The following is a 19,273-nucleotide window of genomic DNA, read 5'->3' as shown; positions in this document are numbered from 1 at the left end:
AAGTACTGGAACAAATGATCGGCAAAATGGTTTAAGAAACAATGATTGTTCAATTCATATATATATAGTACAATATTTTATAATAGCAAATATAACGAAGATATTTACACTTCATCCTATGATAAACTTCATCCAAAAGTTTGAGATACTCATACCAAATAGGGTCATTATCTGACTTACAACAAGCCTCATGCACAAATACCTGTATCACAGAAAGGCTTGATCGAAGTTTCCTTTGGAATAAATCTTCAATCACAACAGATTTTTAGGTGAGTGGTTAATAATGTGGTCGATTATAATTATAATTTTAAAGACCAGTTGTAACAAATAACTATTGACCCAAGCTTTGCAAGTGGTTAGCTTTAAGAGTCTATTTGTATAAACACTTAAACTCATTATTCTCAAGGAATGAAGATTTTTTCAAAATATACTCGGTATGTGTGTAGAAAGACTTCTCACATCAGTGGTAACATATTGTTTACTCTTAACCAATTTTTTACAATATTTTTACTTTACCAACACCTGATGATGGTGATGTTGGTTTATATTGAATATCTTGGTCTTAATCTTGAGCTTTAAATAAAGCCTGGCATTCCACTCACTACTTACTATTGTTTTCAAGAATGCATATTTGGATACTAATTCATGATTACCTTAAACAGTGTTTACATGTCTATGGTTAAATGGAAATTCTATGCATTTCAAGTTCTTTCCTTTGGTTTGAGCAGAACACTATATTTATGTTTTTACTAACCTTTTAAAAGATACAAGACCATACATAACTGATTAAGATCTAGGGACAGTGTGTCAGTTATATATTTATATAACATAGTTCCTATTTGAAATGTCATAATAATGGACAAGGAACAATAACGACACTTAGTAATTTAGGATCATAGACATAATAAGCTATATCATTCTTTAGGATTTATTGGTTACTTAAAAGATAGTTTGATAATTGGAAATAATACAACTGTTAAGGTTGTTCATTGTATTATACAAGCAATATATAAATAAAAAATCAAATTGCTTTACCATTAGATAAAAGATTAAAAATCAACACAAGGGTGAAATAAAAAGAAAAAATAAAAAAATATATATAATAATAATATAAAAAAAATAAAAATTATAATAAATGCAAAGATAGGTATATATATATATAACAATTTTAATAATGTTTATCAAAATACTATCCCTCTTACAGATAGATATAATTACAGGTGGTAGTTGTCATATTATTTTTATTATCGGGACACAATCAGTTATGTAACATATGGTCATTATTCTCGGTATTTTTGTTATTTGATTTAAATAACAAATCCGATCAACTATTTAAAGTTAAATGCAGCGTTACTTGTGCTTAAAGATATTTTTTCAATAATCATCTTCAACACGGTGAGACTCTAATACGTGTAGGCAACTCCACAGTTATTTCATATAGAAACAGCATGGTGTTTAATACCCACATTTAACCGTAATATCAAGGCACATATTGGATTTATTGAATACCCAAAAAATGTTTTTATTTCCCTAATACATTCAATAATTTCAGAATGAATTTGCTGTCACTAAATCAAGATTATACATTGCGAATTAACACTTTGAAGGTTTTTAAATAGATTTATTTACTAGGAAACCTACAAGAAGTATGACTTACATGTCATGACTAAGGTTATACTATTTAAATGGAAATATTCATTTTATTTCTAATAAAATAATTGTTGTTAAAGATTATCTCTGAACGGTTGGGGAGTTTGTGGTAGTATCTGGTAGTAGGTCCAGACAGTCCTAAAAAATAGTATTAAAAAAAAAAAAAAAAAAAAAAATAAAAAAAAAAAAAAATAAATAAATAAATAAACCTTTCATTTTGGAAGGGTTGCATTTTGGGTCTCATATGAATTTAAAAAAAAAAAAAAAAAAAAAAAGATCTAGATCCATTTGTTTTTCGTCAACGCTTTACCCTGTATGTTACTCGCTTCCTCGAGGAGCGTTTCGTTTCTATACACGAATCTCAAGATTTTGTTGCTCTACAAGCAATGTTAGACGCAATAATGAAAACGTGATGCTGTGCTTATAATATTTTGGCCTAAACAGTGTAAATAACTAGATCTATCTGTAGACTGGTTACAATATTCTTTTCATTTTGATATATATATATCTAGAATTATTTTTGTTCTTAAAATGCATACTTAGGTTTTCTATCCTCCATATCCCAAGTATGCTATTACTTGGGATAGTTACATCTGATGTATAAATATTTTTAGCGAGTTAAGTGTAAAATATTATATATTATTTAGTGGAGATGAAGAATAAATACTATTTACTTTTTTGGTTATTGTAATTACTCATATAGTAAAAAGGAAAAAAAAAAAAAAACAATAATAATATATGAGTAAAATATATATATATATATATATATATATATATATATATAAGTAATATATAAAAACAATAGATATCGTATATATTATGACGTTCACTTGGTGTAAGCCCGTGAATGCCATTATTACTACCGATTCGCCTACATCTGAGTCGAGACTTCTAAGAAGTATACATAAACATAATAATAACATTATTGTATATTAACCAAATTGCTTGGCGGAAGATATTGTATATTAAATTGCCACATGAATTTAAACCTTACTATAACCAGTGTTCAAACAATCTAGTATTACCATTATTTCATAGTAATCATAGTATTTGTCCAGCACATCCTTAATAAAATTACCTAGATAGGCCTAGTAACACTTGAGAGTTACAAGAATAAGTTTATTTCTTTTATGTAATCTTATAATACAGTGACCTCCCAGACGACAGTTTTTAGATTTTACCAACCACGGAGGATGATGGCATTGATATATCATTTTTTACAATACATACCATTAGAGAGCACGCTTTACCACGCTGCTACGCTGACGTCTAAACATATGAGTGTCAGTTAAGACCCTCTTAGAAGGATAGCTGAATGGATCAGATCTAAGTTCAATTTTGTAGTAGAGACGTTACATCAAACGTATACTTGATAACTGTAATTAATATTTAAATAGATATATTAAATTAGGAATTTAAAAAATAATAGGATTTAAATGTTTTTGTATCTTGTTTAATAGGCTCGTTATTTTACAAATCTCTAAACATCTACATGTCAACATTATCATTGAAGAGACTATGCAGTGAAGTACAATTAGAAATTAAACGAACTTACCTAAGTGAAGTTCCAATTTCAATTGTACGAACTGCATGGTCTCGAAATGATATTATAACCCACCCACCCATACTTATATACGATAAGTATTACCCATAATATCATCTATGTTGTAAAATAATCGAGCTAATGAACTTACATCTTGACCCCAGGATCTCTAAACTTAATGACATTTACCGGTAGGGGGAGCTATAAGTAGGTTGGATATTGTTTTAAATTATTTGAATTCGAGGTTTTTAGCTCTGAATATACGTGACACAAGGCTGACGACTGGCGGTGTACTACATGTCAACATTATCATTTCGAGACCATGCAGTTCGTACAATTGAAATTGGAACTTCACTTAGGTAAGTTCGTTTAATTTCTAATTATAAGACATACCTAACACAATTACGTATTATAGAAAACCATAACATAATATGTACTATCTAACTAATTGAATTCCAACAAGATTAATCTGGAATATTTCAAAACTTCATGTACTCATATAAACTTCTATTGTCAGACGAATAATTCTTCAGTGTTTCTCTCCTTTGTGATACCATAGAGATGTCTGCAGTTCCCTAATCATATACGAAACTTTGGGTTCCCATTTGCTAGTTCGTAACGCCTACTCGATTCTATTAGCAAAGTTCATACGTCATTTGTTGCGAGTGAAAATGTTCAGGCGTATATAAGTATGAGGAGCATAAAAGGTTATGGTTCTATTGTTACCCCTGCGGGACGCCTGCTAAACATTATGGAGTTATGAGTGGACTGATGTTTATAATAAGTACATTGGTATTTATTATAGCAATATATTAATAACCACTTTAAGCGGATTAATATTTTCATTTCGATCAAGAAGAAATTATATCCATTAGGTACTCGTCTCGGCAGTAGAATATAGACTTAGGTACCTAAAAGTTTGGAACGCGAAATCTTTCGTAGAATTTTATGAATCTTTACTAAACAAACAAATGTGTTACTTAGAAAGAGATAAAGTAGGATTTTTGTGATGATATTCTGAATACGGATTAAACATTCTGAAAGTTTTTTCTCAGAAGTACTTTCTCGAGACCGAATGATCCTTATTATTATTCCGTTTCATTACTATCCTAAGTAATTCTATACGTAGAAATAATATTTTCCCGATGTAGAATTACTAACTGTAATATTATACGCATAAAGATAATCTTATAAAAGTGGTTCTAAAAACCAACGTTTTTTAACCATGTACCTACTCCAGATTTTTGTCTTGTCATAAGTCTTTGACTGTCATAATAAAATCTAACTCAATCAATGTTATATGTAGTCTCAATCAATGTTATATGGATGTATTTCTTGCCTTCCTTAATTTCGTGTCATATGTTCACAAATTCATTGAATAAACTTACTTTATAAACATGCAGATGCCAGTCTTCTCCATAGCTCTGGAGATGCCCTTCCACGAAGCAAGCATAGAGTACTTCTGCTTCGCGGTGAGAGGTAACCGAGGGTCTGTGGCGGGTGGTGGCCCATCAGCCAGGCCGGGACCGTTGTTGGCGCCACGCCGCTCCGAAGCTGCTAGTTTTCCCAACTGGCAACCCATGGCTTCACTGATTTCCCATCACTTAAACCTAAACCACTTTCACTTTGCACTAAATTGACATTCTTTTCACCGAATTGACCTTTTAACTCTTTCACACAGTTTAAAACATTTTCCACTGCAACTAAATTGACATCCGACACTAAACTCTCAACTCGAAAAAGTGTTATTCACTTCAGCTTTGCTTACACTAAATTGGAACTGACCTAAATTTCAAAACCTCTACACAAGTTCATACTCGCGCCTATTTCCCTCCAACAATTACATTTGTCACTTTATCTCCGCTTTCCGAGGAACTTGTCTGGCATATTTTGTTGGAGTTCTATTCAGCAATTCACATCACTTCGAGCACTATAATTTATTTACAAACGTTACGCGACATTCGTGTATTGTTCGGGCATTTCCACGAGTGTTACGAAATTGTTCAGTGTCGTCACATCTTCGGTAATCTTATCTAATCAGTCGACATCCTCTCGGCTACCTGTGAACAGAGAAAATTGTATTGTAATGAGATTTAAAAGGGACGCGACAATTTGATTACGGGTTCGTTGGAAATCAAAACGCATGGAGGGAATTGTATTGAATTTTTTGGGAAAAGTTTCCGGAATTTTTTCTCCATTTCTCCAGCGAACTGGGATCAGTGTATTATCTACTATTAGAGTTTATCTACTTTTACGCCAGACCAAGTTATGTCTGGGGATATAGTTTCAGTACCTTCTTATACTATTTTCTCTTAGTTTTATAAAAATGTAACCATGATACTAAGAAAATAATTTTACTCACAAGGGTCAGAATTACAAACTGAAATTCATTAAAAAAAAGTATCCCAGAATTTATATTTATATTTGTATAAGTTTGTTTGTGTAGTAGTGTCGAAGGATTTATTGAAATAGACTTTTGTTTAGCAGAGGAACAATAAAGCTAACGTAAAGGAAACATCAAGGTAATTTCTTAGATCAGAAAGAAATAATATTAAATGGTAAACAAAATAGCCATAATAGGTTCATTAAAAACTAACTGGGTTAATTCGTTACAAAAGCAGTTAGATCCTCAAAAGACTACGTTTACGTAAAATAACTTCGCATCACCTTTGAAGTTAAGCTCCCCTAGCACATACATTCGATATTTTTAACGGTAAGAACTTCAAAACAGTATTCAGTATCAAATCTAGGTGATAACAGTTTTAGATCGTTCATACGAGATTACGCTTAACGTAGTAAACCTTCGTAAACTTAGAGTAAATACCGTGACGGGAGTATAGTCGTATTTTAGTTACGACTACACCGTTTTAAATGGAGTTGAGCTAGTAAATAAGCATGCAGTATGTATAACCGACGCTTAGTAGGATCCTTATTCTTCTAAGGTAGATGACAAATGCTTTGACTATATAAATAGACTTACTTTAAATAAATATAAAAAATATAGTGAATAATAATATACCCTTAAAGACATCTCATGTGTCCGTCAGGCCATTTGATCTGCAGGGGTGCTAAGGAATGAAGTATAACACCTTTCTTTTTGTTTACGAGGGGGAAACCTTCAAACGGTACCCCATGACGTGGGAGCGACGTCGGGTTATGTGGGATTTTTACCGCACTAAAACCCCCCGGTGGCCGTCCTCGGCGCTTGGTGGCGAACTCCGGGATCTCTGATGGAACACAACCGGAGTCCTCCGAGCGCGATGCCCCAATCGGGCTCTTTCCTGGGGGAGCATTTTACGCTCCTCCCACACATCTGGTGTAAACACCACACACACACAACACAACGGTATACGGCCACACATACCGCCGTCCTTCCCGGGGTTGCTTGGTGGACGGATCGAGCTCCCACTCTTGCCGCCCGCAAACCCAGAAACCCACTTTTAGTCGCCTCTTACGACAGGCAGGGGATACCTTAGCCCTATTCTAGTCCCGAAACTACAGGGACTGAAGCATAGCACCTACATACGCTCGACAAACATTACCCTCCGAGTCGAGTAAAAAAGACGTACGTGCTTTAAATTCTAACACTAGACCTTACGTAATGTTACAAAAGTTTGAATAACGAATTACTCTGATATTATTGTTATAAATGACTGATTATAACAAATGATTATAAATGAGTACTAAGTGGTATTTTCATAATATTCACAAAGCAATCATTCTATAATAAACCTTATAATCTTTACACCTCTATTTACTCTTCTAATTTACCTTACAGATAACGTTGAAATGAAGTTATTAGTTAAATAACTTCGAACTTAGCTTATACGCGTGTAATAAGCTTGAGTTAAACTTAAAGCTTTAGTTACTTGCCTTTTGTAACTTAATTAACTCTGACTCGTGTGTGGATAGGCTAAGCTAGTTGCAAGTGGGTTTAATTACTTCTCCATACTATCTCTTTACTATGTTGTCTTACTACGTTCTGAGGTGGTAGAACCCTATGTGGTTCGACTCCGGCGGCACCACCGCCACACCTATTTCTACCTAATAACAGCAGTGTTATGCGCTGCTGTGTTCCGGTTTGAAGGGTGTGGTAAGGGAGACAGACTTTTCCGAGGCGTTCCAGCTTAGTCCTCAGGGGTAGCGGCGCATCTGTGACCGACCTTAGGTAGGAATATCTAATCCTATCTGGGGTTGATTACAGATGTTCATGGGCGGCAGTAGCAACTTACCATCAGGTGGACTGCATGCTCGTCTGCTACTCCTATATTATAAAAAAAGAAAAATGTTAATTTGTAATTTGTATTTGATTTATATATACCTAGTCCGCGCCAAACTGATAGTCCGCTCTGAAGTTGTTCCGCACAACTACAAGCACACATTCCATATTGTATAAAAGATAGTATTGAGAAAAGATAAGAAGGAACTTAATAATATTTTTTTTTTTGTAATATTAAAGTAGCAAAGTATACAGTCCAATAGCTAAGTGGATACTGCCGCCCGTGGACATCTGTAATCAACCCCAGATAAGATAAGAGTCCTGGTTTAGGTCACGCACAGAGGCGTTGTTATCTATGAGGATTAAGTTGGTACACGTATAAGTATGTCTACCTTACCACTGGAAAGAAGAACACAGTAGACCTTGAGACTGTTCAAGCAGAAATAAATGTAGCACATGGAACTTTCAAATAGTAACCACCTTTTAATTTAATATCAGGAGGATAATCATCATCATCAACACATTACTGCCCCACTGCTGCTGCTTCACATACTGCTGAAAACTATTTTTATATTTCTAAGGTATGCAGGTTTCCTCACGATGTTTTTCTTCACAGTTTAAGCAAGTGATTATTAGTTTCTCTTACGCACATATTTTTGAAAAATCCGAGATGCCTGGGATTTGAACCTCGGACCCCTCGATCAAAAGACCGAGTTTCTTAACCACTGGGCTATCACTGCTTTAACAGAAGGATAATAAATCAATCAAACTTACAGCATAGTAAGTAAACACGATGATTTGTTTAGGATTTCCCCAATAAATCCTTTGAAGCTGGCAGTGAGATGAATCATAATCGAATTCTGGTTTATCTTACCAACTCCGTCCCGAAAACAGGTTAGACGGCAAATTGAAATACGTCAAACAAGAACCTTAACTTAATTAATACGGTAATAAATTACTGGGTGCTCATCGATTTTATATTAAGGCCACCTATAAAGTATTAGCAATGATTTCCAACATTAAAATTAGTGTATATCCATTTACAAGTGGTAGTACCATCCGTGGTTGGCGTTGGTTGGCGCTATCCAAACCTATTCCTTTTTTTTATTTTACGAGGGGGAAACCTTCAAAAGGTACCCTATGCCGTGGGAGCGGCACGATGTTATGTGGGATTCTTCCCACACTAAATCTTTCCCGGTGGCCGTTTTCGGCGCTGCGTAGAGGACTCCGGGATCTCCAAAAGAACGCAACCGCAGTCCTCTTAGCGCGTTGCCGCGTCGGCCTCCGCCCAGGTGAGCTTGACGCTCGCCAAACCGTCTGGTGGACACGACGGTATGCGACCACACATACGGCCGTCCTTCCCGGGGCCGCTGGCCAGGCGGTTTGAGGTCCCACTCTTGTCGCCCGCAACCCCGGAAGCCCCTTTTAGTTGCCTCTTACGACAGGCAGGGGATACCGTAGCCCTATTTTGGTCCCGGAACTACAGGGACAATCTAAACCTATTCCTGCCTAATAAAAACTGTGTAAAGCGCTTAAGTGTTCTATTTTGAAAGAGATGGCAAGTGCTCACCATCCTGGTATATAAATTATTTTTAAAATATAGAAAGCAAATGAGAATGCAGCTTACCATATGTCCAGTCCACCTTATGACAAATGATAAATGGTTATTGCCGCTCATATATACCTCTCATACGCTGGAACGCCTTGAATAAGTGTATCGTTATATATCTGTGACTATTTAAACCAGAATACAACAGAGCATATTAAACTACAGGTGCCACGGTGATTCGAAAAACAACGTTCTTATAAATTTCATTGCAATAGGTATGTCGCAAGTTCATTCAGAGAATTCTGCTTGAAATACATTGTATTGTAAGTGAATACAATACAAGCGTGAGATAAAAGTTCCGTAGTTTATGTAAAGCAGTTGTTTTAGTCTACGACATAAATTGCGTGAAATTGTACGATGTGTTCAGAATACTTAAGTGTACGCGAAGTAAAATATTATTCTTACGGGGACATAGTTCTCGTCATGTTACGTGACGAGAACTATGTTCCCGTTCATACCTATGTTACGTGAACAACTTAACATTATTATACTAATCTTGTATTATGCTTCTAGAGTATTTTTATGGATAACATTGGAGTACTCAAAGTCTTTTCATTTGTTGTCCTGGTGAGTGGGTACATATGAGGCGTCTATCTTAGCCCTCACTATTGATATGTAAGATAGTCGCCTCACATATACCCAGTACTGATTCACGCTAGAAATCGGTGAGGAATAACTAATTGCTGGGTTGAACCACGCTGACTCTATCATACTTTCAAAAGATTTTATTTAAAACTTATCTAATAATAAAAGGATATATATAAAATCGAGCCTAGATAATTATTTCAAGTATAGTGTCGCTTTAAATATACTTAACTTTATATTTTTTGTATAATTTAGTAGGTATAATATAAATGAGACATAATATAAAATGTTGCACATGAAATTATTATACAACATCAAAACTGAGATTGAGTTTTTGGAGTTGCGGTTTGTTCACTTGAAGTTAACTTGGCAAGTGTTTTGTAGTCAAATTTAATTTGGTTTTTATGTATATATGTACCTATCATAGCATAAAACGTTTACCAAACCAAATTTGTACATGTAGGTACAAATTTGGTTTGGTACACGTCTCCTTAAGTAAAGATTGAAGAATAGTTACTATTTTGATGCTCGGGATACAATCCTACATTTTTCTTATAGGTATAGGTACGTTGAACATATGGCGTGAAACATTTAAATAGTCAAACTGAAATACATACATTTCGACGAAACTGGAGTAAAATTAATATTTATTTAAAATTAATTTCTAATTAAGCATACAAAATGTAAAATTCCAGAATTTACCTCGTTGAATTTAACCCTACACTGAATATTTAGCCCGCTGAGGGATCTTTCCTTTCCCTTATTTTATTTATTTAACCACCGAATTTTCGTTTCGCCTCGGTTGCACGTTGTAAGACGCTAATTAATAATGTTGTAAAACCATTCATCAGCAAAATGGGTTCCGCTTACAACTCCGTTATACTGATTCTCTCTCTTCTCAGATCTCAATTTATGACCAATTCATAGATCTGCAACAAATTGGTTGTATAATTTATGTGTAATACAAGATTTGTGGAAACTTTTTTTGATGACCTAGGTACCTGGGTTAGGAACTTTATAAAGCTATCCATCCGGTGCCGTGGGAGCGTCACCGGGTTAGGTTAGGTTAGGTTAGTATTTTACCCATTAAGATCTCTCCATAGCAATCTTTACTGCGCTACGGAGATTCCAGGACCTCCGTTCTAATGAAACGCAACCAGAGTCCTCCAAGCCTATGTTGAAAATGTTGTAGAGCTTTACACTCATCCCACACCTTTTTTGGCGTTTTTGCAACAGCTACGGCCACACATACCGTCTTTCGTCGTCGTTTAATTTTATGAATATTTTAAAACCACCTTGATTTTAAATTCGAGTAAAACTAGTAAAAATAATTTTAGTTTTAAATTTACGTACACTTTAGAACAATGGTTACATTATTTGGACGATAGCTCCTGAAATATTCCGTGAAAAAAACGAAAAACTGCCGGAACAGGATGTCATTACGCGAGCGAACGTTTCGCCCGTGGGAATTTTCCGTTTATTATATTACGGGGAATTTTATATTTATAGCTGAATTTAATTTTTGGGCCGTCCTCAGGTACATAAATTATTTAAGTTGCTTTTAATATAATTTGTCAGATTTTGATTCGTTGATGAGAAATTTAAATTTTACTTATATCAGTACAAAAAAGAACTCCAAAAATAATTCGTTGTATATTTAAAAGCGATAAACTCAATGTATGTTACAGCATATTTTTATTAGTTTCCGTTAGAGATTTCTAGTGTATGTAATTGTGGGAGTGGCAGGCTACATTACTTCCCTTTTCAGTACATTATTATTTAAGGAGTCGAGATTTGTTTTGATAATAACACGATTTCTTTAATTTGCCTCTTCTTCTGTCACTTACGAAATAATTCTTCCGTAAGCTTAATCTCAAATTAAGTTTTCTTCTCTATCACTTAGGCATTTCCCGACCTATTTTTCAATAATGAACAAACACTCCAAACCGTTTTAAAACGATGCATCCGTCCGATAAAGCTATCAGCGCTAAGTGGCGTGATATCGCTAAGTGCTCCGCGATTTGTTGGCACGGACCTGTCAGTGCCACTGCGAAGGTTGTTTGGAAACTCGCAATTAATGGGTGGAAATAAAGAGTGGGGATGAGTGCCAATTTTCTGAAAACATAAATCTACATTCACAGCCCCATACCAGAATTCTCTGTGTCGTAGGTGCCATGAACACACACAAAGGCGATTATACTAACACTCTGACTTATAACAAATATTTAAATTCAACATTTAGTTATCTGTCTAGCAGGGGATCGCACCTAATAATAATTTAATTGATAATTTACAAATCATTTATCATTTACAAACAATAATCTAGACGCAACGGGTTGTCTCAAAAAGTATTAAGTAAAAAAGTAAGAAATTCCGGAGGAGTCTCTTCAAATTCTTCTTCTATCGCGAACACAGATTGTAAAATTTTGACCAAAATCGACTTCAAAAACAAGTTGCCTAATCTTTAAACGTACCTATTAGGTAACAAACTTACCAAAATACACTTCTCGCTCGTCAAAATTACACCCCTTTTAACACCGAACATCAACCCATTGACAACCGTACCGAACTCACACAACACGCCATTACGTCAGTTGTCAACATGTCACATGTCACCATGATGCATATTACGTGACACAGCCTCCAAACTTCACGCTCAAATTTCTATTATAATGACGCGTTTTATCAAACTCGTGTGGTTACAAAATGTGTTGTGTAATATGAGTTTTCACATTTTAAAATAAATAAGGCTCTCCAGAACTGTACTCTGTGTAAGGCTCTGTACATTAATTGTAAATTAAAATTGTATTGCCTTTATTCGGTATTTAGATGTTTGCTTCGAAGGGAATAGAACCCGAAACCCTCTGAAAGATAATCCGACAAGAGACTTTGGTTTGGTTCGGTCTCGGCGGCACCACCACCTATTTCTATACCTATACCTATTTCTATTCTTATTTATATACCTATTTCTGCCTAGAAACAGCAGTGTTCCGCGCTGACCAAGTACGTATTGGTGGACTTCACACATCATAGAGAACTTTTTTAAGAATTCTCAGGCATGTAGGTTTTCCTAAGATTCACGATACACTACGCTTTCCTTTACCACAAAAAAGTAATGATTAATTTATAAGTTACATATTTTTCTCGGTCTGAGTTTAAAACCTGGGCCCTTGCGATTAAGAAGCCGAATTTCAACCATCAGACTTTACGCGTATATAAATAAGTACAAATATTCAAATGATACAAAAATACTTAAATCCAAGACTCGTCGCACGATTCTCGTGAACGCTTACATTATACATACTCGACGCAGTTGATTTTCCGCCATATTTGTCGAGTTGCTATAATAACACGCGCGAAGGCTGCAAACAGAATTATCGGGTACCGTTTCACGCACAAATGTTTGGTTACGTACACAACGTTTAAAATATTTGAAATATTAAATTATAACAATTCTTTAACAGTATTGGGTACTTTTAGTTTGCACCTTTTATGGTAAGCAATCAAGCATGCAAATTACCTGATCATAAAATGAATGTTACACTTAAGTCCGTTATTAATACGCAATCTATCCAAATTTTGTCTGTCCAAGATCGAAACATAAATAATTGTTATACGTACGTCCGTTATTAATATTCAATCTATCCAAAATTTGCCTATCAAAGATCGAGACTTGAAAATTTCTAGTGCGAAGAAATTGTCAAATGGCAATCAATGGTAGTCAATAATGGGTGGAATTATTTTTAATAACGGCGATAAGAACTAAATTGGAAAACCTCGTTTCTACCTTACCATGCCCTGCAAAGTACATCACAGTAGGGTTTAACAGAGCTTTATAAGAAATATACTTTTACAAAGAGAACAGTGGTTCTGCGCGAACTTTCTATCGATTCAGTCAATCTGTAACACGACGTTCTCAGGCTTTCTTATCTTTCAAGACGGATAATTGAAAGACGACAATATAATGAACCGTGGCATTCTTCAGTTGCTAACCTAACCTAACCTAACCTCAGGCTTAATAATTTTTATTCTTGTTATTTTCAGGTGATTACTTTACTAAATGTATATGATATAATGTATACTACGAATTTAAGAGACAGACATCGTTATAAATATAAATAGATAAACAAAATTATTTTTCAAAATTTGAAAAATAAAACTTTGAATTAGACTTAAAACCTAAATTTGCCTCTTCCCAACAAACATCACATTTCAACAAAATGTATAAGCTAGAAAAGCAACGAAATATACGTAATTTAATTTTTCCTCGGCAAAATTAATGTTTTTTCACTTTTTCCCCCGAGTGTACTCTGTTTTGGTACACAGCAAATATTCTTCAGCGTTACTCAAACGACGTGTGAAATTACACATTTCATAAGAATAAAAGCGACCTCGACGCCGAATTTGTAAGTTACACAAATAAAACGTTTCTTAATCTATTTTGATTTGTGACGTTTTTGCGAGTTTTTGAGATGAAATGTAAATATGTATGTAATTGCTTAGGTTGGGGATAGTAAGTAGGATGCGACGACACATGCGATGCTGTCTTTGCTTGGCTTATGTGCTAAATCTTCGATGGTAGACGAAAAGTATTGTGTGAAGGTAGAGTCCGCACCATACAGCTAGTCCGCTCTACCGTCGCTAATAGCGCTGCGAATATAGAAAAATCGCGTCGAAATAGCAAATTGTAGCCAGCCAGAAGACGGCGCGGGTCCCCCCCGGCATCCTCCGCTGCCCGCTCTCGCCCACGGGTACATAGCTGCGTTAGAGTGCCCTTACGTTATTTTTAGTTTATTTAGCATAACGTAAACAAATAACAAAACAGAAATATTTGTCAAAACGTAAAAACTCATGATAAGGGTACAGGAGTGGTAAAATATCGATGATCGCCTTCAGGTAGATTCCCTGATCTATATAGTTGAACAAGGCCGCAATAACTATCTATATTACGTCGTCATATAACACTGAGTGATTTTTTATGTAGTATAATGTTCCAGCTTAATATTTTTCAGTATTGTGTGACTCTAAGTCGTATATGTTTTATATGTATAACGTCATACATAATATAGGTATGAAAATGCGGCGACTTCCCGCTACTCATTAAGAGATGGCGCCACGAGTATTCTGAATCATGCTATCAAAGTTTTCTAAACATCTTGCATATATACAATTTCCCAAATGAGACTGTCGGAGCACGGACGCTCCCTGGACATGCTCACCTAGCCCGGCGGGAGGTCTCCCTTTGCCAAAACAATATTATTTTTATCAATAATTAGAATTTATTTAAAGTTTTATAATAAAAGTTATTATCAGTTAATGTAAAAGTTATAAAACTCTCTCCCTTTTATATATTAAACACATTAAAGCGATATTCCTGTACCAACAAATGCAACGGCTATTCTGGAGCTTTAGAACTTTCAAAGTTTCGCTAGACGGTGGTGCTTACCTTTGCTTGTTATAAAAGAAAAGTTCCGAACTTATATAAAGCTCAGACTCAGTCTAACTAAACAAAAAACAAAGTTTGAGTTAGGTGTTTTTAAAAATAAGGCTTCAGTTGGTCTAAGTAGTTAGTCTGCCTCGTGGGATATACAATGTTATACAGTTCAACTCAAAAAAGTTACATTTTTGAAAAAGCTGACTGAACGACGTAGTGATAACAGAGGAACCTAAAATATTTTAGGAAACTAAAATATTTTAGCAACTTGTTGAAATATACTCAAATAGTTATTAATGATTATCTGTCTTTTACAGAAAATCTCAAGCTGATTAGCACTAAGCTAGAATGCCTAATATTCCGCTGAATAGTTACATAACTATCATCAAGGTGCGTCTAAAACAAGCGCCATATTAGTACCGCTCCACTAGCGACTCGCATCCACTTGCAATCGATACTTTGTAAGTATCTGTTTCTTGCAAATGATGGATGTTTATGAAGACTTGCTACAGTACAAAATGAGATAGAAATATATAAGATAGATAGACAGCGGAGGCTTAATAATAGGATTCCGTTTTTACTCTTTGGGTACGGAACACTAAAAAGAGGATAAACAGGCCAAAACGAGATACAGCAAGAGTAAACCAAACGTCAAATACTGCCTGTATTTGACCTTTGGTTAAATATGGTAAATAGTTTTTTTTATACGATTGACGTAACAAACGAACATACATGGATATAGTCCATAGACGTAGAGGTAGGACGTAGAGGTAATAAACCTTAAATAGGATTGATGTTCTACCTGAGGTAGCACAGATGACTATGTGAGAACGCACCGTGAACGTTAGTGTAGAGGCACTCGTGTTAAGTGAGTGCCCTATCGCACCCTTAAAACTAAATCACAGTAGCGCTTAACATTGCCGTTATGAGCCAATAAAAGGAGTAATTAATAAGTGTAGCCTATATCTCTGGCGTATAAGGTGATAGAACCTTTTGACGATAACTTTCTTATATTAGTATTAGCAAATACATACTACTAATAGCAGCGTAAATATGAACTAAGCGCCTTCCTACTTCATAAACTCCTACATTTCATCTGAACTATTATTTATTAATCGTAGCACGTCCCCTCAATAATAACTTGCTGTACTTGATAGGTCATTTAGAGCGCCACTATATAATAGAGTTATTAACGATAAATCTTTGTTGCAGCTGAAAACCGCTATTCTAGTGACGTTCCGTTAATGGAAACGTACTACTACGTGTCAATATCATGCAGATTTTCTGTATTTTTGATATTATAATATGTGAGTAGCAAACGAGCGGGCAGTTCACCTGATGGTATATGGCTACTGCCGTCCATGGGCTCTTGTTATCAATCCCAGATAACATTGAAGTCCAATATGAGATCAGTAACAGATGTGTCCCTGAAGACTACGTTGGAAGACCTCGTATAAGTATGTCTTACTACACCTTTCAATCTTCCTGTAACCTAGCAAGGAAACCTATTTGATAAAATAATATAATGGTTAAGTAAATATTTTTTTTTTGGATCTGTATATAAATCAAGGAATTATCTGTAGAGACAATCCTGATCCATTGATTAAATAAGGATACATAACTATGGCTTCATCCCGTCTCATTGATAAAATTTGTTTGGATGTGGTAAGGGAAATATACTTATTCAAGTATTCCTTAGCACTCAAGGGTAGCAACGCATCTGGAAGCAGAAACGCAGGTGGAAATCTTAATCTTATCAATTAATTACAGATGTCCATGGGCGGCAGTAGCCACTTACTATCCTAGATGGATAGATATACAAGATAGATGGACTACATGTTTCTTTGCTCCTTCTATATTAAATTAAAACATGTCATGGTGTAGGTATGCTCTTTAAGTCATGGGTCATTCAAACAAACCAATATCTTTCATTTAACCCAAATATCTGTCGTATATTTCCAAAGATGTATTCAGATTAACATTCTATTATATCAGTAGCAGAAAGATAAGATAATTACTCAAGATAATTACTGTTTAATGTTTCTAATAGGTCATTTAGAACATAATTATCGCACAATAGGTTTGTGAAATTGTTTGAGTCTAACGTCTTAATGATGCAACCGTTAATATGAGCCTTTGTTTTGTGAATAATTAATACCTACTTCACTGAGCACAACTTGTTTCATAATTTGGAAGCAATGGAGTTTTCAAAGCCTAAATATTACGTCTAAATGTCTCTAAAATCTATAAAATGTAGCTGGAAGTTTTGTCATGTTCCCACTACAAGGAGTGGTGTCTAGGGAAAGCCTAGAGTGCCCTCCACCACGCGACTCCACTGCAAATTAATACGCAGGTACAGGTTAATTTTTAACCCAAGCCATGTCATGGGCAATAGTGACCACAAACCATTAAATGAACTGCTCGTTTGCTCCTTCGATGTAAAAAAAAAATAACACTCGTGCCTAAAATTCGAGGCAACACAAACACATTCTTATAAATAGAAACAGAGTGTTCGAGATAATAACTTCCAACTCAGGCTTAATAGACCATTTAGGGCGGCGTGGCAGTGGAGGGTTATTGCTGACGATTAATTACAAGTATCCACAAGCAGTTCCGCGCTTGACATCTTATTTGCAGACGTTTTCATGACGCAGACCTTTCATAAGCAGGTTTTATATTCAGAGGAAAATTCCCGTTCATATCTAACGTTTATTTTTGATATGAAAATCATGATTTATATTTACTTATTTAATGTATTGTATAACTAGAATACTTACGCTTAATCAATTATATCAATTAGCACATACAAATTAAATTATGAGATGTACTTGAAAATGGAACAACTTAACCTAACCTACCCATTACTTGAAAAGCTCGGTGGCCATTTTCATTTTATGTAAAATAAAAATCTCGTGCCTAAATGATTTGTCGCTAAAAACTAAGTTGGAACGCTCAATATACTCGCATAATACTATAAGTAGAAACAGAGTGTTCAAGATAATAACTTCCAACTCAGGCTTAATAGACCATTTCGGGCGGCGTGGCAGTGGAGGGTTATTGCTGACGATTAATTACAAGTATTCACAAGCAGTTCCGCGCTTGACATCTTATTTGTAGACGTTTTCATGACGTAGACCTTTCATGAGCAGGTTTTGTATTCAGAGGATAATTCCCGTTCATATCGATAATGTTTATTTTTGTTTTGAATACCATGATTTTTTTATTGTCAAGAAGAGTACTAAAACTAAATCAATTATATCAATTAGTACATACAAATTAAATTATGAGATGTACTAGGAAATAGAATACTTAACCTAAGCATTAGTAGAATAAGAACTGCTCGGTGCATATTTTCTTTGTATATAAAATACGAAACTCTTACGTAAAGTCGATCGCAGGCTTAATTGTCCTTAAAAATTAAGTAAGAACGCCTAATGTATCCGTAGCATACTACCTTGAATACAGAAACAGCATACCAAATACATGACTATATGTACGAAAAGAGTCATAAGATAATAACTTCCAAGTCAGGCTTAATAGACCATTTAGGGCGGCGTGGCAGTGGAGGGTTATTGCTGACGATTAATTACAAGTATTCACAACCAGTTCCGCGCTTGACATCTTATTTGCAGGCGTTTTCATTACGTACACCTTTCATGAGCAGGTTTTGTATTCAGAGGGAAATTCCCGTTCATATCGATAATGTTTCGTCTCGTTATGAAAATCGTGATATTATTTATTTATTGTCAACTAGAACACTTACGCTAAATCAATTATATCAATTAGTACATACAAATTAAATTATGAGATGTACTTGGAAATAGAATAACTTTACCTAACTTAAGCATTTGTAGAACTACTCGGTGCTTATTTTCTTTTTATAAAAAATATTAAACTCCTGCCTGAAGTCGATCTCAGGCTTAGTTGTCTATGAAAACTAAGTCGGAACACTTAATGTAACCGAAGCACACTACCTTGAATACAGAAGCAACATATCTAATACATGACTATAAGCAAGAAAGGAGTCATCAAGATAATAACTTCCAAGTCAGGCTTAATAGACCACTTAGGGCGACGTGGCAGTGGAGGGTTATTGCTGATTAATTAGAAGTATTCACAACCAGTTCCTCTTAGCATCTTATTTTCAGACTTTCATAAACAGCCTTTGTATTCAGGGGAAAACTCCCGTTCATATCGATCGTAATTAGATGTGCTAAAGTTGTTTATTAAATT

General features: G+C 34.9%; 1 protein-coding gene across 1 annotated transcript in view; it reads right to left on the bottom strand.

Moving 5' to 3' along the window:
* LOC140742967 (neuroglobin) overlaps window positions 1-19,273 on the bottom strand; it is a 117,084-nt gene that overhangs the window by 41,613 nt on the left and 56,198 nt on the right. Inside the window, exon 2 of the mRNA XM_073074084.1 lies at window positions 4,582-5,253. Within this exon, the coding sequence (XP_072930185.1) occupies window positions 4,582-4,775 (194 nt within the window). The 5' untranslated portion in view covers window positions 4,776-5,253. The remainder of the gene's footprint in view (window positions 1-4,581; window positions 5,254-19,273) is intronic.

Source organism: Epargyreus clarus, unplaced genomic scaffold (genome assembly GCF_041222505.1).
Source record: "Epargyreus clarus isolate Ecla_fem2 unplaced genomic scaffold, WU_Ecla_fem_2.2 ptg000001l, whole genome shotgun sequence".
In the NCBI taxonomy this organism is placed as follows: Eukaryota; Metazoa; Arthropoda; class Insecta; order Lepidoptera; family Hesperiidae; genus Epargyreus; species Epargyreus clarus.
This window is presented reverse-complemented; position numbering and strand designations above follow the sequence as displayed.